The sequence below is a fragment of the Stegastes partitus genome, unplaced genomic scaffold (genome assembly GCF_000690725.1).
Source record: "Stegastes partitus isolate 25-593 unplaced genomic scaffold, Stegastes_partitus-1.0.2 Scaffold1947, whole genome shotgun sequence".
In the NCBI taxonomy this organism is placed as follows: domain Eukaryota; kingdom Metazoa; phylum Chordata; class Actinopteri; family Pomacentridae; genus Stegastes; species Stegastes partitus.
The window spans coordinates 84,012-107,677 of record NW_007579678.1 but is presented as its reverse complement, the minus strand read 5'-3'; the positions used below and the strand labels follow the sequence as shown (position 1 = coordinate 107,677).

General features: G+C 41.4%; 1 protein-coding gene across 4 annotated transcripts in view; it reads right to left on the bottom strand.

Moving 5' to 3' along the window:
- Positions 1 to 22,921, bottom strand: part of arhgap17a (Rho GTPase activating protein 17a) — a 29,640-nt gene extending 6,719 nt beyond the window's left edge. Inside the window, exons 1-12 of one of the 4 annotated variants that reach the window (XM_008303158.1) lie at positions 22,378 to 22,921; positions 14,781 to 14,820; positions 9,253 to 9,357; positions 8,989 to 9,021; positions 8,449 to 8,525; positions 7,597 to 7,708; positions 6,314 to 6,390; positions 5,967 to 6,084; positions 5,067 to 5,135; positions 4,804 to 4,885; positions 2,750 to 2,877; positions 423 to 534 (exon numbers count right to left, since the gene is read on the bottom strand). In XM_008303158.1, coding sequence (XP_008301380.1) covers positions 423 to 534; positions 2,750 to 2,877; positions 4,804 to 4,885; positions 5,067 to 5,135; positions 5,967 to 6,084; positions 6,314 to 6,390; positions 7,597 to 7,708; positions 8,449 to 8,525; positions 8,989 to 9,021; positions 9,253 to 9,357; positions 14,781 to 14,820; positions 22,378 to 22,430 — 1,006 coding nt within the window. In that variant the 5' untranslated portion in view covers positions 22,431 to 22,921. The remainder of the gene's footprint in view (positions 1 to 422; positions 535 to 2,749; positions 2,878 to 4,803; positions 4,886 to 5,066; positions 5,136 to 5,966; positions 6,085 to 6,313; positions 6,391 to 7,596; positions 7,709 to 8,448; positions 8,526 to 8,988; positions 9,022 to 9,252; positions 9,358 to 14,780; positions 14,821 to 22,377) is intronic. The other 3 variants (XM_008303160.1, XM_008303159.1, XM_008303161.1) reach the window with 3 other exon arrangements.
- Between the last annotated feature and the right edge of the window lie 745 nt (positions 22,922 to 23,666).

The window sequence follows — 23,666 nt, the reverse complement described above, 5'->3', positions numbered from 1 at the left end:
AGCCACCATTTTTCAATATTAGTAACCTTCAGGGAAATGTGCAGTTTTTTATTTTTAAAAAATACATAAATAATCAATGAAAATCAACTATTTTTTCCCCTTTTTTTTTTTGATTTTTTGGCTTTTTGGTTTTTTTTTCTTGCCCCAAAACCTTTTTTGGGTTTTTTTTCTTTTTGGTTTTGGTTTTGTTTTTCCATAGAGGTGCAGGACTTTATAATGCATTGAAAAATAAGCTCACAGCGAGTAAAAATGTGAAAAAAAACATGCCCAGAAACAGCTTGGGGTTCACAGGTTACATTAATTTGTCACTGAGACATGAAGACGCAAATACTAACTTTTATATAAATGCCAATTTTTGCTTGTTTTTGAATTGTGGTCCAAATTTACATGAAAATACAACGTTGACAAATGGCTGTGGTTACCAGCGACAGCGTGGGGGTCAGAGTAGAACTCTTCCAGTTGTGAAGTGGAACAGTCCAGCGCTGCCTTTAGCTTCTTTAGTTTGGATGCCCCTGCTGCAATTCTGAATAGGCCCTGAGACACACAAAGACAAATAAACCACAGTAACGTCGGCTGCAAACAACTACAAAGACACATCTAGGCATTTAATTTCCACACAATCAAACAGTCATGCTTTCCTAAGACTGAATTACAGATAGGCTCTGTATAAATCCATTACATAAAGTCCCTCTGCCAGCTGTACATAATGAAACCTTAAAGCAGGCAAACAAACACACCCAACAGTCAGAGCACAGCGAGCTATTTACTCTGACACATAAACAAAGGCTGTCTTCACACCATAATAACACAGGCTGGACTCACAGGAGAATGAATAGGGCAACAAATAATGTACTTTGCAGTTAACACTTGCACTCTCTCTCTACCTCTTTGCACAAACATGGACACACACAAAGAGATCAGATTTATGGACAGGAGACAAGTGGATTCTATTGTATTCTAAATTTACATTTCATAAATCATCCCTGTGCCAGAATGGGTGGCCACTTCTCTGGAACAGCATTACACAAAATCTGGCACTTTCCTGTTTACAGTTTGTCTATCAGCGCATCTCCTTGAAACTTGGGATGTTCATGTGAACAAACACTTTAAAGCTTAGTTTCAATTATGTCAATGAGCAGTGGAGCTGCTAATTGCAGCCACAGCTCCTTCTTCTACTTCAATGGTTAAGACACGGAAAACAAAAGCACAGCCAAGTTAGCAAACAAGATTAGGAGTGATCTCCAAAGCACATGTCTGCAGACATGAACCTCAGCTTAAAACACCCCAACTGCTAAATGTCATCCACTTTTTCTATCAGAGAAAAGATCTAATATTTACTTCTGAGAAACTAGAGGCAGTGCATATGTAGCATTTTTGGTTTAAAAAAAAGTTGTTGTCCTCACCACCATTGCTGACGTAACTCAGGCAGGAATCATGTTTATAGACAAGATAATGTAGAATTATTCCAGTTAGTCACGTGTATTCATATGAAATAGCAAGTAGGTGAGTCTACTATCTCTACAGCTACTGTTGTTAATGTTCTGTGGTGAACTGAATCATGAGGTAGCCTGGTGCAGTTATCCAAAGCCTAAACAATCATGCTAAACTCATTTTCATGAGCATGAAGCTTGCTGTAATGTTGTAGCTTTACCGTATGCATTAGGAAGTCACTTCATACCACATCATGGGGAGATTGCTCGATACTGAAATAGTACATCAATAACACAGCTCTCTGTTGGACTACTGGGTTGCAAAATGGCATGCAGTTAATGAAAAAAATTCTGTTGCATGGCAGAAGAAATGCTGATTTACTGTTAATTCTGTGACACTATATTATTTTTACACCTACCCTCAGCTGTGTGTAACATCTTCTTACATTGTTTAATTTCCTTTAAACTTTTCTCTTTAGTGTAACCAGTTTAATATTTGTTAATCACCACACAGTAAGAATTCACATTACCACGAACTTGACCACAGCTGTTGCAACAGGATGACTTGCTAAATATATCTATATCCTATCCTGAATTTCAAGTCATTGCGATATACGTGGTCTTAAAATAAGACAGTGTGGTTTTCACATAGGCACAAGACCATTGCAGTAAACCATATGTTTGGTCACATCAGAATGCAGCACTTAGCATTTAGAACATTCAGGCTGGTGAAGTGAATTAATACATTGGAAAAAGATTTTTGCATCTCATTCATGTACAAATTGCTTCAGCTCTGATGGGCATAAACGATCCACAAACCTGCAGAGTGGGATGCTAATTCTGTATTCATCAGAGTGAGCAGCCCATTTCACATCTGACTAAGTGATTTGAATCAAACTTTATGTTTAACTATTGCACTTGAAAGTGAAGACAAAGAAAAACACTGAATGAGTGGAATTATTGGTATGAAAGGAGGAGGCCACAGGACAAAGGATTACACTACATAATTTATATAAAGTCAACAACGATGGTCTTAAAAAAAAGCATCACTGGCAGCCCTCCCAACCCCCTGCTCCTCATCATCCACGTGACGGCAACTTGAAGCAACCGAGGCACTTCAGTTCATTATTTCTTCAGTCTCATCTCCTGCTGCACACGTAGAAGGACGGGATGATTCATACCAATTCAATTTTACTCATACAGTAATTTAATGCCTCCACTTTTTCCATCAATACAGCTGAATATTAATGTAAGATGCTATGAATGGAGCACATTTCTTTGTATTTGTTTAATCTCTCCCTCTCTCTTCACTTCCTTACCTCCTCCTTCATGCCAGTCTCTAGAAGCATCATGACGCAGGCCTCTAGTGGCAGGGCGATCTCCCTTCCGCTCCTTTTCAGGTGCTCATCCAGCCCAGTGCCAAATGCAGGCTTTTCCATCCATGAATCTAAAAGCAAAGACAGGAATTATTGCTGAGAAGAAAGGAAAGAGAGAGAGAGATACTCAAGTGTGATTTCATTCATATTGAGTCAGATCTGAAGAGACATAAAACAAGTGTTGTAATGGAGCTGTTGCAGATTATTTGTGTGACCTGTCTGTTACAGTGGTATGCAATAAAAAAAGGATTCAGTGCAAGCAAGGCCTGTTGCTCGTTTGGATGGCAGATTTCTGGGTCAACAAATCTCCCTCGGGCCAGGTTTTTTTTTTTTTTTTTTAAACCAGTCCTCTCTCCCCCTACAGGGTGCAGCCAAATAATAACCACATGCTCCCAGCTAGCAGAAGTGATTGTTCAGCCATCTTTCTATGTTTATGAGTGCACGTGTGTGCGTGCGCGAGCTAATGCGCGAGCGTAGAGATAGGCAGAGAGCACGGGGAGAGTTGGTGGGGGCTGCAGAACCCAGGTGGGTGTGATGTGAGAGAGGGTGGGGGTGTGTGTGGAGTTCGTGAGTCATCGCCACATGCTGGGAGACCAGGCTCGTCTGGTTTAGACCACATGTGCAGAAAAAACAAGCTCCTTGAACGAGACACAGCTAAAGAGTGCCGAGCAAGACAGAAACCTCCTGTCAGGAGACATTCTGTTTGTAAAACACAAAAATAGATTATTTTTGAAGAGTAAAGTGGTAAAAACAAAAGACTATTCTTTATTATCTGGGTCCTATTTGTGGCCTTTGCCAATTACCACAACTGGGGTAACTGTAGTCCAACTGTTAGAAAAATACACCAGATGGATGTAACTACAAGGTAGAAAAGCTGGTCTGATTTCTAAAGCCAGCAAGAGACATGAATGAAGAACTGCTATTTCTCCAAGCAACTACTCGTCTGGAGACATTTGAGCAAACTTCTTAAGTGTTTAAAATGAAATGTCCTTTTAAAAGGAAACCAAAACACACAGGAATCAAAGTAAAACAGGGGCTGCTGCTTAGAGAAAGAGAAAGAAAAACATAAAGAGGTAACATATTATGCATTGGACAGTACTTTCTCATGTGCAAAAAGTGCAGTCAAAAAATTCAAAGTATGCGCCTATAAAAAAATAAAAATCTGTGACTTTAAAGCAGACTTTCTGTGTTGCAATGCACTGCTCCCAGCTCTCCTGCAACACTTGTACCACTCCCTGGAAGTCTTGTTATGTAAATACGTCAAGCACCATATATGTGATGAGTGCTGAACTTCTTAAACTGTGTCAAAGCAGCAAAGTTTTAGCTTGAATTTAATTTTGAGGAATATAAAGACGACCCAGAGAGCCAAATCCTGCAAGTAGGGTGGGTGGGTAGCAATGACGGCGTTGTTTGTTGGCCACAGAACTCACTGGGCCGTGACTGGGCACACGGTGCTCTGGTGTTTCTAAGTGTCATCGTGCCACAGTTTTCAGGTCGTTTTTGCCAAATGTTCCTCTTTAGACACCTCAGGACGTTGCAGTAGAAGTCTGCCTTGACAGTGTGATCTTGGCGGACACATTCAACCACATAAATGTCCACGAAAACAATAAACTTCTGCCCTGATGGGACTTTTCTGGTTTTGACTCTTCCACTGTGATAACTGCTGTTTCTTCTCCTGGTGGTAGCCACAGACCCAGTGATGATCCTCAACATAGCGATTGCCTCAACTCGGCTGCTGACTGACAGAATTTGATGTTCTCTTCTCTCCAGTTTCCAGTCTATGGTAAAACGCAAATTCGCACCTACCAGTGGTCACAAAAACATGTGTAACAGTGTCCTCAGAGTTACTGCTTGCACATGTAGCCTGACCCTGACGCTCTCCGTGCACGCATAACCGCAAACTGTTGATCACCAATTTTTTTTTTTGTTTAAACAATACTGTATTATTTTGTGTGCGTGTGTGTGTGTGGTTAAAGGCATGGTGGCATGTATTATACCTTGCTGAGCCTGGATGGTTGGCAAGACACTCTCCAGAACAGTGAGAGACTTTCTGTGGTAATCCGCCTGAGCTTCTAAGAGCTACAGAAACAGAGAGACATAGATGAGGGGCGAGTACAAAAGGACAAGCAGTGAAGTACATGACAGCAAAGTAAATAAAATAGCTGGCCAAGTCTCTGTTCCCCAGTTACTCTGCAGCTGTGAACATTCCCACAGAAAGTCATGCGAAAACATTTTTGGATTGTTGACACACTGGACTCACCGTTATGAAGTAGTGGGCATAGTCGCCTTCTTTTGAGAAAAAACTGTACATGTCTGCAGCAAGTTGATCCTGTTAGACAAAAACATGAAGTTAATCTTTATACACAATTTCGAAATCAAGTTAGAATGTGATTTACACAAGAACAGTCACTAACAGAAAGTAAATAAGAGGAAAGGTAGATGTACGGCTAATAAAAGATCTAAATCTCTACTACACAAAGTCATTAATCAAATGGAAGGATATTTCAGGTGGCATGAGGAAAGGCGTCAGTGGTCAGCTAAGCTTTACGTGAGTCATAAATCCTCCTGCTGTTGGCAGGACTTTGGGAGATTGGGAGGGAGAACTAGTGAAGGGGAAGCACAAGGCTCTGCACTTCCTGGACAGAAAAACACTTCATGCAGCCGCTACACACTTAAGCTCACTAATGACTCAGTTCAATAGATAGATGCGCACACACATACACACACACACACACAGAGCTGACAGGGCATTTTCAGTCATTTGCGTGCGTCAGCAGACCAGCTCAGAGGGCCCAAGGGTCTTGGAATGTCCAGTTGTTGCTGTGATGATTTTCCTCCCAGTTTAATGTTCTAGCCAGGCCTATTTTCAGTTTCTTTTCCTCGCAAGTCCTCGGCCATAAATGACCTTTAGCCTGCCCATTCTTCAGGGCACAGCCTAGTTTTTCCTCCCAGTCTATGAGGCCAGATGTGAGCATAAAAAGAATTAAATACAATCTTCTACATCTAATGGCATCATGCCCTTGCAAAAGCTTTTCTGTGACATTGCTGTAATATAATCCTGATAGTATTATGAGAGGTGGCCTGCCCTGCTATGAACTTGACAGCTACAATGAAGCAATGTGCTCTACAGCTGTGTGTCATTTGTATTCATGTTGGTTACCTTGCAAAGCTCCACTTTGTTCATGGCCTCATCCACCTCCTCCTTGAGTAGGTCAGCCTTGGCCGTCAGTGCTTGAGTGTTTGTTCCTGAGATTATTGACTTGGTTGCCTGCAACCATCTGAATTCAGAAAAGCAAGAAAAACACGGAAATCTGAGACTGCTTATAACAGATAAAGAAATACTTGAATTTGAAATTGAAGGTGAAGAGTGTAACAGAACTCATGCTGTCCCTGAGTAAAGCATGTCTGGTACTCTGTCAGCAGTTCCAGTGGTCTTAGAATGAGTCTTCAGACAAGGAGTAAAAACACAAGTTTAAATTGTTCTGACAGAATGAGGTGTAAACGAACCTCGCTCTGGCAGAATCATAGTCCAGCACTAGTTTGGCCAGCTGTTTCCTCTGCTTCAGGATGTTGGGGATGTCCACCTACAAAAACACACCAAGGTGAGCAAACCTAAGACGGTTTATCAATGAAACAGACCTCAAAGGCAGTGCTGATGGTTTTCCTAGATAACTATCATAGGACCTTTCCACTGATTAGTTAGTTTAACATCAAAATACAGAAATGTCGATAGCAGTTTGCAAGTTGGTTGAATTAAACTCTTGAAGCATTTACTCCCAGTTGAGTTTGTTGGTGAGAGCGATGGCATTTAAAGCACAGAATTATCACAGCATGACATGTAAATGAAGATAGAGGCCCTTTCTGAACCAAACAGCAATGTGTCTTCTTAGAAAAGATGCAGGATTAATAGTTGCAAATGTAAACATGTCTGACAGCAGATATTCACGTCTGTAAAACATTCAAATAAACAGAATGCAAATCAAAGTCTGTAATGACTACAAGGAAAGTGCGTCATGCCTGGTTAATGTTATGAGGGCTGGAAGTCATATAATCACATGAACAAAACTGGTCAATATACAACCTACTTCTGCGTACATGGGACTTTTAATCAAAACTTCTCTACCTTGTTTTTTTTAAATCTGTTTTGTATTCAACTTGTTTTGTTCTTGTTTTTATCTTATCCCCTGTTAAGCGACTTTGAGTATCGTGAAAAGCGCTATACAAAATAAATGCATTATTATTTATTATTAGAGTTCAACTGCTCCTGGATCATATATGTTAGTTATATTGAAGAGCAAAAATTATGGGTTCATTGTTTATTACCTTTAATGTATTTAGTAACTTAGTGTGAAGGCACCACGTGACTACACCGCCTGCTCAGCTGTGATTAATGCTTTGCTACGTGCACTGCAGACAGTGTTTAGACATAAAAAAATAATCAGAGCCAAGCTGCAGGACAAACTATGTAATGACATGATCTCTAAATTACCCCAAACATCTTTTTCTGCGTTGCAATTAAGTTTAAGATTGACGTATATCTGACAGTATATATGTCAATATTGATAAATCTGTGATGGCCAATATATCTGTTGGGCTCTACTCAAAGCTGTAGTTCATTTGCAATTGAGCGAATTAAACCCAAAAATAAGTTAATTAATCTTTTCCTCCCTGATTTAGACCAAATAAATCAAAAAACACGAATGGGACTGCCATGCAGACACATACGAAAGTGTTTTTTTAAAACATTTCGTCCAGCTGCTGTTATATCCCCAAAGCTTAAGGTTTCTGACCTCTGCTAGCTGACTGAGTGGATCCAGAACGTCCTTTTCTATCTGCAGCTCATGTTGCATCAGTTCCGATGCCAGACGATTCTCTGCCTCCCCGCAAACTTCCATCATCTTCCTGTTGAGAGAGAGAGAGCAGTGTAAAAATGTGAAACATAGTCATGCTTATGCCTCATTCTCATAACAGCCCTACTAGGTGAGGATATGAACTGTTCTGCAACCAGTGTGATCACACGTCTTCTTGGCAAGACATGATTTACATAACAACACAGGCGGACGGCAATCTGTGTTACTAGCACTTACTCTGTCCCCAATCAATAGTTGAGAGCAAAACTAGGTCAATGTAATGCCATCATTTCTAGCTGCCTAAAGCCAGGAGTGTACAGTGATCTAGTGACAGTTAACCTACGATCATTAATCAGGGCTTTGGGGAACACATATTCCAGTAATTAAAACTCTATACCTTAAAACACAATAGAAACCGCAACAAACTAAAAGAATACATCACTGCTTTACATGAACAAACAGACCGACTGTCTGCCGTACTTTCCCTTCCTTATTATTTCCAGACAGACACATGGCTGCCGTGTAGAGTTGGAGACATCCACTTTCTAGATCCTCAACTGCAAACTGACTAATCTTGTTTTGTGCATTTGTGTCGGTCACAATTAATGAGCTGAACCGTAATGTAAGGGAACTGCTGAAAGTCCCAGACACAGAAACAAAACTGGGCAGATTGCTTGGCCTGAATGCATGGCCTCATATTTCACGCTCTCTAGGGTGCATCTGCTCCATATAGTAACAGTAACCAAGGTGGAGCAATTGGACGTCTGGTGTGTCAATCAATCGCAAACTCACCCTATCAAGGACTCTTCTCCCAACTGGTTTCCGCCTTCCACCATCGCCTGGGATAGTGCTGTGAGAGGCAGCTTTTTCTGTGGTGTGTATGTGGAAGAGGAACAGATGCAGACAGTGATTAGACTTATGAGCGCACAAAAAGTACCAGCTTCTTTAAAGAAGAAAGCGTTTCATGTTGAAACCGATGGAAAATTCATCAAGGACTTTCCATTGAACAAGTCGACAGTAAATTCGCAGCCAGAAAGAGGAAGAGAGCTTTCCGAGCAAAGGAGGAAAATACAGATGTTAAATGGGATTTAAGATGCAAACTAGGGAAGTGAGAGATCTATCAAATGACAGTGCTGGAGTTTGTTTTGTTTTTTTTACAGTAACACCGTTTACATTTGTACAAGAAGACTGATGTATGTTGAACATCCTGTTTTGATACCGAGAATCCCAAAGGCAAAAGTGTCATGCAGAGTGAATAAAGATGACAGACGCTGGAATGGGAAATGGAGCAAGTGGTGCTGAGGACCAGAGAGGTGGAATAAGTGTTTTTACCTGACCATTTCCTGTATAGAGGCGTGGTACGGACTGTGGTGCATTTTTGGGTGTTGTAGAGTAGAAAAAAACAAAAGAGAAATCATGGACTGAACTGCCTACTGCGGACACTTTTAAGGCATTGATACTAAAAACAGTGAGAACTCCACCTTGTGTGGGAGGTGATATAAAAAAAATGAAACATCCTGGAACAGCTGATTGATTAGGTTAGCTTGACTTTAAAGGTATGACAAACATTTTAGTGCAACAGACTTAGTGCCTTACATGTCTCTTCTCTGCATCTGCCCCGATGTGTCCCTGCAGGCATGACACCATCCGTTTGTGTGTGTTGTGGGACACGACGCGCACCAGCTCCATGCGCCGTTCGATCTGTGCACAAGAACGACATGCAGGAAAAGATCTTTATCAAACCCATCTGAGAGTACAGTGCAAGAGTTTTTTCACATGTGTATTCTATTAAAAGTTTTGAATTTGGCTGCACAGGTGTGACATTTTTTTAAATACAAAAATGTATCATGACAAAGGAAAATACCACAGTACAACAAGTACAAGAAAACACATGACTGCAATTACTAAATGAACTTGTGCTTAATCTCATCAACACCATTAACACTAAGACAACAGCGATTCTGCTTTGTTGAAAGCTGATGAGCTCCAGTCCCATGCATTTGATTTGTAGTGGCCTTGTGGGAGTCAGAGGTCATAGTTCAAGCATGATTGATAAGGTTTGTCCCTGCGGAACGACGCTGGAATGTTATCTTTGAAACACATGACTCATCGGAAGTGTCTTCATAGCAACGGCCCCTGAGCTGTGACCGAGAGCGAAGGGGTCCTTTGGCCTTAAAAAGGCCTTTTTGATTACACAGGCTTTCGCCTGTCTACTAGTCGGACTACACAGATCCACTCTGTGCCTTTAGGCTGACAAGATATAATACTGTCATTGATTGAAGTCACTGCTATTCAGGCTTAAGGACAGAGGCCAACTGAAGCTCCGCAGGATGACTATTCACTGTCCTCGTCATGCCAGGTGTCTGAGTGGGACAGTCAGTGTCAACATTAGGCTGACTGTCACTAACCTATGAATGGAACTGATGATTGCAAGTTACTGTTCAAGCCTACTTAAAAGTCAGGCCAGCATCGTCTGACGATGCAAAGAACTGGTTTATGTTGGCAGCACTTGTGAGAAAGTCAGGTTGCATGTCACTTGTGCACAGGTGTGTCTGCTGTTTGACTACAAAAACACAGTGAGAAAGTAAGAGCCTGTAAATGTCTCAAAGGGATCAACATGCACTTAGGAGTTGGGACAAACAATGTTCCAAATATAAATGGGAACGCTGAGGTCTAGAGGGGAACTTCAGCAGAAATGTAGGGAGACAAATGCAGAGGGAGGATCAACCAAATACCAGACAATTGTGTTCCAAAAACAGAATGGAGTCGGAACTCAGGAATTCCACAGCAGATATCCGCCTCCGTCCACTGCCCCCCTGTTCTCTTTTCCCTCCCTCTGTTCTCGCACTCTTACGTCATTCCCGACCCATGGTGGCCCCCGGCATTCCCAAAACAGCTGGCTTAAATACAAACTTACTAAACACACATGTATATACAGACATGCTGCATCCATACGCTATAGGTTGGGGAGCACTGCTTATACTCAACCCAGGGAGTACCTGGCACAAAACCATTGAGGGGATTCCCCTCCCTACGTTCCCATGTGGGTGTATGGGAACTGTTTGGATTACATGACAGTATTCTTCTTCCTCTCATTGTAACAAAATGGTTAGACGCACAATACTCGAAGAATAAAGCATGCAGAGGAGTGGGAAAACCTAGGCCAAAAAGAGCTGAAAGGCAGCAGGGTGTGTTTTTCCTCCGGCTATGTGATGAGGTCAATACTTGGTCAATCCCATGACGCGTCATAAGCCAGGGAATCCCAATAATAAGTAGGACAGACTGGGAGAAAAAACACACAGAAGGTGGCTGTGTTTGTTTATTGGTTTCTAAGAGAAAGGATGTTAACATGTCTGGACAAGTACCGAAAGAGCAAAAATAACATAATGTGACGCATTAAGGATGGAATTATCCAGTGAGCAACTGATGGCAAACAAAATATTCTTTGTTTGTATTAGGGATGTATGACAGAAGTGTTAAAACAGCTGGCTGCTACCTTATAAAATGCCCTAAGCTATTACACTCAGCTACAAGGGAGTGTACAACCCAGTATTTCTGGAGTATTTCTGTAGTAGCTCCATGTAGATGGGCTGCTACTGTATACAGAGGAGCAGCAAGGAATGGACAGCTGCGTGGCTCTTTGTCACGCTAGAGAACCGTACACAAGAAGGGCTTCACATGACTGGGCTGAGAAAAAGCCAAACACAGTCCAAGGACTCAAACCTGAGGATCAAATGACAAGACTGTCAACAAAGACCCACTTGCCGATTTTACAGAGCTAGTTAGCCTGACCAGCAGCTGATGAAATGATGAGCTAAGCATAGCTGAGTGTCAGATGGTACTTCCAACGGTTCCTTTTTATGCTCACTTTCAATTCTTCGCATGACATTAAAGATGCTAGTGAAACCAGCTGTGTGTTGCTGTAGAGGATACAGGGGGACTTGAAATCTCTCTGGAAAATATTAAAATACCAGTAACTATATTTGAAGAAGTGAGAGGCTGAGAAAAATGTGTGCAGCAGGGAATGAGTGATAAAACAAGAGCAATATGTACCAGTGATGGACACTTCATCAACAGCAATAAGAAAATTGTTTGATGTGATGTTCTGGCAGTTCTAACAGCTGAATAGTTTTACTTGCATTAACTACTATTAAGGATGTCACAAAAATGCAAAGTTTGGTTGCATGAAGAACTCTCATAACAGCCATCACACCCCTTGATGATTGAGCCCTTCAACTCCACATTGCTCTGCCAGTTGACATCAGTGCAGGATTTCCAAAACACACTAGTCTGCAGCCACCTGGGGCTCTCATCACCTTGGCCGCGTGCCCTTCCGAGATGGACTTTGCGGCCTAAAAACACCCACGACCCTGTGTCCTCCTCCACCGCAACCTAAACACAAGTACTTAATTACAACACCCTGAAAGGAAAAGGATTCAATTTTGGGACATTTGCTTATTTTCTTTCCTGCCGTGAGTCAGTTAAAAAGGTTCATATTAACCTCATGTTTGCTTTAATATGAAGTCAGGACGAGTAGCCAGTTTCACAAGGAGGTTGTAGACTTCTGTGTGGTGTTGGATCAGCCCAAATTGTTCTCATAGATTAATCTACATGCGAGTTTCACAAGGACAGCCTATAAGTTAGGCTGTCTGCCAAGATCCCATTAAAATGTGTTGTTGCAGAGGATATAAGGAGCATTAAAACCATTCTGGTAAACTACAGACTATCACTAATAATAATAAAGAAAAATGATAAGGCTGGGAGAAAATCTGAACACAAATTAAATTAGATGTCTTCTGCAAAAATAGCTCCATTATCATCCCTCCACAAAAATTCCAGTGATTTCTATCTCTCTGTGACTCACTCCCTTCTTCTCTATCAGACAGCAGTGTTCCTATGAAGTGAGAGACAGAGCCCAAAGAGGCACAGCGTCCGATTTCCAGACCGAGGCAGAACAATTGTGTCTTTGAGAAGCAGTCAAAGTCAACGGTCAGAAAAAAAAAACACAACATCCTCTCTTCAGTGAAAAACACTCCAAGCAGTTAGTCACCAGTGTTCACTTGTCTACTCGCATTACATCAAATCAAGCTGGCTACATCTAACTCTGATGTTCTCGCTATCACTCAAATCTGATTACTTTTGTTCACAGATAAAGCTCATTTCATAGACACACCTATTTTTTGGCAGAGGTATGAATTTAAAGGGCTGTTTGTGTAGATGCCAGCTCTTAAAGGAAGCAGAGAGAAGAAGAGGAAGAAGAATAGAGGGTGTTGGACATTGTGTCTCTTCTCAAGGAGTTATGCAAAGACAGCAGAGTTTGTTTGAACATTTATGATGCCTCCCATTCACACACAAAGACAATCCTCATCGGTGGAATGTCTTTGCTGAGCAGCCAATGCTCAGTCCCAACCCCACCTGTTGTCTGCTTCAGAAGATCTCTGGGGGAATCCCTGCACCAGCAGCTTTCACATGCATGCACTGAGCACATCCACCACCACACTGACCTCTGTGCAGAATGTTGAACCTGCTGCAGACAAACAGTTCACAGCACCACAGAAGTGCATCAGACCTGTTTGTCAGCAGCAATACCAAAAGTCTGCAGATGTTATTTGAAACAATTGCTGCTCCAGCTGTGTTCACCTCGTCTCAGACATTCAGGGAAGAGGATCTAATAAGTAATGTCAGCTGCTCTTTAGCTGGCATGAAAACATGCATACTTTTTGGCTTTGTCAGTACACTGTCCAGCTGCTCAAGCATATTTTTTGTGCATTTTAAATCCCTCTACATCCAACATTGACCTGTCACAGTGCAGACAAGTAAATGCAGAGGTGTGGCAGGCGAATTTCCAAAAAAAGAAGAACACTCGAACTAAAAGGCCTTCATGAGACACTGGGTAGATTTTTTCTTAAATGCAGCATTAAGCAGTAACAGACAAGTAAATGATGATTCTATTAATTTGCAGAAGTTGTAGCGTTTACTAAAGAAAATGCTACAATCAGCTGCAAACTACACCAAGCCTTATCAATGATGAATACAGCTACAAATAACAGAAATAAAGGCAGCTAACAAATGAGTTTATACTACTATACAACACTGAAAAATGTAATGCCACGTAACAAGACACAAGCTCTGTTTCTGTAACTCTTTCAACATGTGCGAGAAAGTGAACTTCAGTTGTGGACCAAAGATATAGTCAGAATTTTAACATTATTATTGTTTTTGTGTTATGCCTAATAGAATGAAACTGACACACTAATAAGTGCTGTACATTTATAATATTGGAAGCACAGCACACACAGTGACATAAACAGGACAAACCAGAAGGACAAGCACTAATAGTGACAAGTACTAATTTTGAGGTATTTATGTTTTGCAACATCCTCTATAAAAGGACACATGAGTTAAACATGACGTAAGCAGAAGACTCGCCTTCTTTTCAATGATCACAAGAGGACCGTAATGTCCTATTTTCACTACATGATCATTATCATGGACAAAAGAATTTTAGATAATGACATAATTGTAATGTCTATAGAAAATGTAAAAAGAATGATAAGAGTGCTATTAGTCGAATTCTTCTTTAACTTGGTGTATTGTGTTTTGTCTCTTTTTGTTTTTTTGGCAAATGAATCACACCCAAAATATGTGTGTCGGGAGGCAAAATTCTGTAACCATATTTGTACAAAAGTGTACACAAAGCGCCCTTATAATTAGAAGATTGTGAAAAGGCAGCCAGATGAACTGATAAAGATTCACAGGGCCAAACATCTGCCATCAGTACAATGTCAACTAAAACCAAAACCTACTATGTTGGAGTGTCAACCAGACATTTACTGACACTATACTACTTATTGTATTATCATATGTGTTTTACTAACATGACATCAGTATTCCATTGTCTAAATATCACAGTTACCATCACTACTGCTATATCATGACAGCCCTAATTTATAATGTGAAAGAATTTGTTTCCGTCTTTTAAGGCCTTCCTGATCGCTTTTTGTCGAGCATGGACACAAACTGATTTCACTCAAAGGGGAAAAACACTGGTTCATGTAACTGCAGCCAGGTGCAGCCACATTAGGAGCTGGTCAGAGCTCAGCAGAGTCTGACTAATGATTTACCTGCAGGAGGTCATCGCTGAGGACTTCTGTTTTCTCTGCTCTGTGGGTGAGAAAAAACAACACAGAGCGTACAGATTAGAACTGACAGACAACAATAGCTGACGTGGTTGAAAAAAAATTGTGCAGCGACTTAAAAATATGTGTCACACAAATGACAATACTCCTGAAGGACTGGTTTCCACGCTTAGCCTAAAAACTAAAACAGCGTCCTGGGCATCCATGGGAATGTTTCAAGACTGGGTGGGTCTCTTTAGTTTGTTGCCACGGCTCAATCAGCAAAGGAACAGGTTGGTATGCTGAAGCAAAACAGGCTGCTTAACGAACTGCGCTGCTGCATCTGCATGTACACTTTATATACCGTGGTAATATCATTAAAAAGTCATGAACTTTGAAAAGCTTGAATATAATTACAATAATCTGTTAAGATAAAAGAAAAACTTGTGTTTGTACAAGCTTTGATTTCCTTAAGCTGCAGCTTGTCGAGCTCATGGTGTCGTGCACAGACCGGCCATACAGCCCTGCTACGCCTGAGCCTATTAATAGTAAACTAATAGTTGGACTTGAAGAGGTCAGACAGATTAGATTCACTTAAAGGGAGAAGGCTGGGAAACACGGGCTCAGCTCACCCTGCTTATCAGCACCTTCACACTTGTTGGTGGCTTCTGTCAGAGGGTCACTGTCTGAAGTCAGGCTGAGATTTACTTGCAATTAATTAAGCAATGCCTATATTGTGGCATAGCTGCAGGACGACGCTTTAAAACCTTCCTTTGATGCATAAATGTTGTGTTTTAGCAGCCTCTTAATCTGAGGATTTATAGTGATACACAAATACATGATTTTGTTTACAGTAAGAAGACATGATGTACAACCGGTCTAATGTGTATTTTGAATTCACTCTTTCTCTCAGACTACTTCACTGTCGTACTTTGTGTCCCTGTACCGCTACACAGAATGAAGACTGTGCAGGTATTGTTGTGCCGAACTAATGTGCAAACTTTTCCAAGTGTAAGCTCAGTCCTCTAATTGAAGGGACCTGTAGACAGTCGCTTGCCTGCATTTTGGGTAACTGGAGCTCTAAATGAAGCCTGGGCCCTCCTCCAAAAACTGCTCTCTATGAACTATAGTAACCTCATCACAGCTGCTTTCAATTACAACACAGAGGCAGCGAGCAGGGAGAAACAGAGAGAGACTGACAGAGAAGGCACCATAGTTTGGGGGTCAGAAGGAAAGAAATACAAATTTTTTGGGGGGGGAGGTTGGAGGGTTAAAGACTCCAAAAAGTGCCAAAGCTCAATAATCTAGAGGTTTGAGATGAATGGAAAGATTTTCCTTGGAGGAGAGCCATAGCCAAGCTGGTGAGGTCACACATCTTCTAACCCACAGAAACCTACAGACAAGACTTCCAGTTCGCTGTGGAAAAAACGTGAGCCACGCACACACACACACACATACAAAGCATGATTATAAAGCAACAGTATGGAATCCATGTTCTGGTGGAGTCTACATGCTGAAGAGCTCTTGATGTGGTCCCGATCTTAAAAACCAATGTAATAATCAAGTAAACTTTCATGAATACACCTTTGTGCAATTCAGTCATTCACTATGTATTTGCTAGTTGATGTGATGCTTAGTTGGACTGCCATGTATTGCAAGATAAATGTAATTAGGAAAAAAATTAGGTAATGCTGAAAATGCATGTAATATTGTTCAGATGTGGCTAATTTCCACAGCAGCTCTACAAAATTTCTATATTTTTCTGTGTGTCGCGTGCACTTAAAAGCTGTTTTGCTGTCACTGCAAAAAAAAAGATGTTTTTCCCACCACCAGTATCCATGCACTTTAAACACACCACTTTGCATCTGGTCCACTTAATGGCATCTGTGGCTCATGAGCTGAATCAAATCAAAACACCAAAGGAAACCAGACTAAACTGTATACAAGCCAAGAGTAATACAAAAGCTTGACTGGTAGCCCGGCTCTGTTAATTTAGCTCTGCTTACCCATGTCAAAGTGAACAAGGACACCTGGTGATGTGTATATATGACATGAGCAAATATTGTCCTAACCTGGTTGTAATTGAATGATCAGAAGAAAACGTGAAGATGCTCATATTCAAGCTCCGAGAAGAGCAACATTAATGCGACCAACCTTAAAACGCCCTGTGTCATAGAGGTAAAAACAAGCTGCGTGCAGCCTAGTCAGAGGACAAACAACAAACAAAACAATAATTGTTTTGCCAACATCAGCTGACCTAGAGCGAATAGAGCTGACCCCCATCGAGCCTCGCTGAAGCAGCAGCCTTTGGAGAAAGTGTGTCACTGTGTGCTGCATGTGACTTCTTAACAACAAGAGATCCTCGCAGCACAGCCGTGGCCACTAGTTCAGAATGGTAACCATGGCGATCTACTATGAAAGTGGAAAGGGAGTAAGTGATTACCGAAGCCGTGAGCACAATAGAGCGGCTGTTACCAGCCACTCAACACAATCAGCGAGCTGCAGAGTAGGAAGGGTCTGCCTCTTACGGCTGCAACAGTTGGCAGCTTAAAGCATAAGGTAATGGATACTGGACCCAGATGAAAGGAGCAGGGAGGATAATGGAGTGACTCAGCCCATACAACGAACCTAATGTAGCTGATTATGTGAGTTGTTAAGCTAACATTAGATCTGGGCAAGAGAGAACATAACATGGGGGTGAAAACTGAAGGACTTCAACTCACTGTGTGTACAGATGGCATCAGGACAAAGCAGGATCCTTCCTATCTCACAGATATTTATATCCAAATGTTCTGACAGATAATAACTGCGTGATTAAACAACAATTCAGCGTATGACACTGTTTAGGGCTGCAACTAACATTATAATATAACAACTAACATTATTGATTATGATTTATTTATTTTCTCAAATGTCCGAAACTTGTAAAAATGTCTATTTTTGTTTCCGGATTCCTCTTAAAATTGTTTGTTTTGTCCAAGCAGCAACCTCCGGATCTGAAAAAAGTAATGGATGTGCCAAAGGCTGCAGTTCCTTGAATGGCCACTTGAGGCAAAAATTAGTCCATCCAGTCTGACTCACTGAATGTAGACTGTGGGTGTAGAGCCAGTGTTATACTTTGCACATCTGAAAAATGTGATGTAAATTTTGTGATCTCCTCAAGTCCAAGCGAACCCCTCCGTGGACGTTTTAGTCCAAAATCTGTGGCCTGACATTAGTGTGCATAGGCTGAATATATAGATATTGACCTATTTCACATGTATGGGATGGACTTTAACGGCAATAATTGATTAACGATTAGTCACTATCATCCCAACAAGGGGATCCTACATCCCTGCATTCCACTACACTTCCCCTATCTACATGTTAGCAATTTAAAAATTCCCTTAACTACAAAAAACAACAACAACGAGCAAAATACGTGCTCAAGTTTTGATTTAGATTGTGTAATAAGGCAGTTCGCTTGGTTTGTTCACTGAAATAGAGCAGTCGTCTTGCTGCCTGTGAAGATAATGCATTAAATAAATGTAGTGAAATATCTTATCGGGAGCTTAAAAACGTGCAGCTCTTTCAGTGAGATAGTCATTTTAATGACAGTGCTTGCCTCCTTAAGTGTAAATGCTCCACTAAAGCAATAACCCCAATACAATTTTAAATGTGGTGCTGTTGCTGCAACCTGTGCTTTGCAATGGCCAAGACAATTGTGATTGGTTTAAGAAGTGTTTTCTTCTCTATTGCAAAATGATAATACGGTGCAGCAAGACCAGTCTCTTGCGCTAACACAGCACTGTGGAGATAAGGCTGACCATGCAAGCAGCTGGAGCCACCACATCGAGCTCCAAAACTGCTCTTTAGGAAACCTATAGGTGATGTCAGAGTCACGGTTTGTCCATGTTTATATACAACGGACGGTTTTGTCAAACAAAAAGTACAATGTCACCAGTGTTTAGTCTCCTAAAAACTCACAGTTTTCGACTTGAGGATTTTTGGGGTTTTGAACTAAATGTTGTCAAAGTGAAAATCCCAAAACAGTAAGCACTTTTCTGCAGCTGACAAAAATCATGGTAATTATTAATGATTAAAAGATCCTCATTCTGTCATGTCACTGACATTTTCTTTCAATGTGATTTATAACTTGGATTAAGAAGCAGAATTTATAAACAACAGCATAGCCTGTAATCTATCACTAGCAGCACCACATATTGCAGGCAACCCAGCTGCCACACCTCATTGTTCTTGCAGCACGGGCCTGTGAGACGTAGGGCAACACCCAGAGTCACCTATCCTTGTTAATTGAACAGTGACATTTTTAACATCCCTGTGGGGGGGAAGCGCCTTTTCAACTAAAGCCCTTCTCATGTTGATCAAGGACTTTCAAATACAATGGATCTGCATGAAATTGCATAACATGGCTCTTTTGATGGATATTGCATCCAAAGGGATTATATAATACAGCTGTTTATAATGCCGGTGAATTATTAACAACGAGGGGGGAGAAAAGCTGGGATGAAAACATTCTGTGTCAGCAGTCTAGGGGATGAAATTTAAAGTATTTGTGACTGTGTTTACCCCGCTCTATGAAGTACTGAGCTACAGAGCACTGAGGCACTTGAAAGAGATTCAAGGTTCAAGAATTTGTGATAACCTCATAACTGTACTGATTGACTGGCAGCTGAGGTGGCAATGGATGGGATGGTTGTGACCACTTCGTTACACTTTAAAAATTCCAACCAGGAAGTAACAGCTCAAGCATGCGCCCCCAGAGATGTGGGTTTTATTGGTTCAACTCTGTGTGTCTCAAGGATGTAAGGCCTCGTCCCTCGCTTAGCAGGACCCTTCCCCTTTGAACTGCCCCTTATTGGCAGCCTCTATGTGCACTCCTTTAATCAAGTTCCTTCCTCAGGCACTGAATATGTTATCTAAGGCTTATTTCCTGACAATCAGAGGTACCGGCATTATCACAAAAATAACGAAAGACAAAACGTAACGAATTCTGATCTCATCCTGGGGCCATGCTGGATGATTGTTTATTTTTATGCAGTTAGTGGTTGTAGCCTAAACTATTCATACGTAATCTCCTTTAAAGGTGTTACTATCAGACCTCATTAACTTGCCGCAAACACAGATAGATACTGGGCTGGAGCGTTCATAGATAGCAAACCAGAATAACCTTCCACAAAGAGATAAAAATCCTTGCCTGGCATGAATCACATGCTGTTTTTCCATGCACCTCAGTTTCACTCTCTCACTCTACATCAGTTTTCCCAGCTCTCTCTCTCTCACTCGCTCTTTCACTCTCTCTCTCTCTCCTCCTTTCTAGAAAGCACTAGCATGTCTCTGGGAGGCAGTTTCCTGTTTGTAGAAGAAGAAGGAGAGATTTCCTCAGAGCGGCTGCTTGCTGGACACAGTGTTCTGCCTTCGCACAATCACAGGAACCCAGGGGGCAGCGGAGAGGGCCTTTTGCACTCCAAACTTTTTCGCAGAAACACAAGCAGCCACAAACTTAATGGACAAAGCAGAGTGTGCTTGCTCACCCTAAATCCAACCACTAAGAGATCACTCATTTGGACGGGCATGTATATGAGTGCACGAGGGATTAACCCTACTTGTGCAAGCAAGAGTAAGAGTAAGCAACTACCGCATACACACACACATATCCAAATGTCTGTTTTCTGCATTACACTCTCTCCAGTTTTAATTTACTGCTGTTACAGTGCAGAGAGGAAATTATGAGTATTCCAGCTGCCCTCCTTCTACTGGTCTTAAGTTGGCTGTAGCAACATTATTGGAGCTGAATCTCTCAGTAAACCTTGGTGATAGTGTTACCATCAAATAAATGCTGAATGGACAGCAACATGGTAATTAGTCTGTCTGGTGCATGTTAGCAAACTTGCCAGCCACCTAATTTCTGTCAGCATCCAATACCTTGTCTGCCTATTTGTGATTATTTTCATTTGCTGTTAGTGTATTCCTTTCTAATTAGTCATTTCATCGATAAGTAAGTAATACAAAAAAAATAACAAGTAATGCTCAGACCCCACAGAAACTTCTAAAAATCATTCATGGTGAAAACATCAGGTTTTAATGAAAAACCTACTTTGAATGGATTGTTTGTGTTTATTTTGAATGATACAAAGAGCAGAAAAGGGGAAGATTTGTGCACGAGGATACGATACCTGAGGTAATCAATGACTTAACAGATTGTCAGAATGATGTAGAGAAGACAAACAAAATATTAAAACAACAAAAATGTAAATACGCCAAGTTTTATGTGCATTTTTCACTATTTTCTGATACTTTAAAGACGTCTGATTATTAATCAGCACATAATTAATTTGTACCTATTCCATCCAGTTAAAGAAATCACTAAACATGGAAATGCTGCATAATCTTCAGATGTGCAGGACAAATTTGCTTGAGTTAAAGTTCCCAGCTTGTCACTGACTTCATCTGACAACATCCAATACTGGATACACCTCCACCTGAGGTGCCAAACCCAGCTGACCTTTATATAAACACGGCAACAACCACAAAATACACGTATGCCTCACATCATGGTCTCCTATAATGAAAAGATCCTTTACCTGTCTCACCCTTGTGTTCTCACAAGGTCTGGTTAAAGCCATCACTACTTCAAATATCCAGTTACACAGAGACACTGGGCGTCATCACACAGCAGCACAACAGCACTATCAGAGTGGTGGATTCAGCAAAATATGTTATCACTGTTCTGATGAAGTCTTTTTCTAAAAGTGCCCATTAGCTTAAACGCTGCTGCTTCAAGTTCAGAGGGAGATGAAGTGAAAGCAGGCAGACACATCCATCATCCTAACTCATTCATCAATTTTATGTACATTAACTTTGATGCAGGGCTAAAGCTGAATGTCTTGTGTTTCACAAATGGACTTTCTGCTACTTTATCAGCACATAACTTCAACCTTGCTGCAGTGCAGAGAGAATACCAGCTCATCCACTGCTTTAGTACATTAGTCCTGACTCACTGTCATCTTGTCTCATCAAGATAATATCTGAATTTATCTTCACAGGACCAGAGCAGACTGGGCAGCAAAGGTCTGCCTTCAGGACCGCATTAATATGTTGTCATAATAAGGTATAAGTTACTGGCTTTAAAAGTCATCAGTGTCATATTATTTGGTCTGTTAGGAAACTTGCATTTTGGTGGTTTTCTCCCCTCTATGTGTCACATCATTCACTGTCTGGCCTGCACACTCCTGAGCTTCTTCTGTATCAGCACTTAAAAAGAAGACTCTTGCAAAAAAGAAAAAAAATAGAAGCCCCTCTTCCCAATTCATGTTTCACTACGAGTCTTTAGAGTCCAATGTCCTTGGTTTTCAGCCATTAAAAGCAAATGATTCATTCATGAAAGACTGTCCTGCTTTACACAGCTCATGTGATTTTCATTTCTCTTTTACAACGTTTCATGGTCACAACTGCTAGAGAGCCAGTTACTGTGAGTGTAGAGGATGATTCAAGGCTAAATTATATCCACAAGCGTTAGAAGACAGGTCAGAAAGACCAAAACAAAGTGTGTCTGCTACTTTGCTAATGAGCTTTCAGTGAGCAAACAGACTTCAATACTTGCCTGCCAACTGTTTGATTGGCGAGCTGCTTCATCCGATTGAACTGCTTCTTCATTTTCGCTCCTTTGCCAGTCGAGTCTTCCGAAGTTACGCTTCAAAACCGGCCTTTGGTTTGTCATGAAGTTCACAGGGCCTCTCCCAATTTTCCAAGCTGTCGCTATGACAGGGAAAAACAAGCGAGAGCCATTGAGCCCAAAGCCAATTAAAAATAGTTTGTAGCCTCGCTAGCCTGTAAGCTAGCCGTCCCCAAGTGGAGCTTCTAGAGAAAAGTTTCCGTTGGGGGCGACGGCATGATCCGCGAACCTCCTTTTCTGTGTGTCCACCAACATTAAAGTCCCCCAAGTGAGCCGCGGGTAACTTTCACCGGCTTCTCATGGCTCTCCTCGGCGGCTGTCTTGACCGTTAGCCGGCGAGCTAACGTTACCGAGCAGGATAATCCGTCGGCCGCTTTTTCCCGGAGCAGAGCGGAGCGGAGCGGGGCAGAGCGGGGCAGGGGGCCGACTACACAGCAGCAGCAGCAGCAGCGGCGGCGGCTCACCTCTGCAGCTCACAGACACACAGACAGACACTGGGAGGACCGACAGAGCACCGCTGCTTCTGCCAGCCTCCACCACCTCCTCCTGACAGCGCTCACACACTGCACTCACGGAGGAAATACCGAGCTGAAGGAGGCTATTTTTTTTACCTGTAAGCTATCAGGAGAAGGCACCAACTTTTTACTGAATTAAAACTTACTTTTTAGCAGGGGCGTAGATTAAAGGGGGGACTCAGGGGGGCGCGTGCCCCTCAATATTTAGAACACGTGATTATAACAGCCAATGAAAACAAGGCAGAAGCCAGGAACTTTATTATTAGGCAACCAATTAATTTATTTTATTTTTATTTTTTTCAAGATGCTGATTATTGTGATAAAGAAAGAAGATAACTGATTTTTTTTTTCAAGATGCCAAGTATTTCAATAAAGATAGCATAATTGAAGGTGCCTATACCTGAATATGTAAACAGAAATAGCAGTGATTGAATTAGAACACTCTTCTCTGTTTAGGTAGCATCAACTGAGATCAATCAGTTTGTCTCTTGCAGTTCCATCTGCTGTTCTTCTCTATTTTCTTAATTTGTCACTGTTTTATCACTTTTATTGCCCACTAAGGTCCCTATCTTAAAGCATTTTTAATTATTGTTTTGCAGACTCTATTTCAGGGTAATCTGTGACTGCCTTCAAACGTAGCCGCTAGCTCCTAATGTAACCTTATCCACCCTGAGAGAACCTAATTTCCTTCTTTGTGGCAAC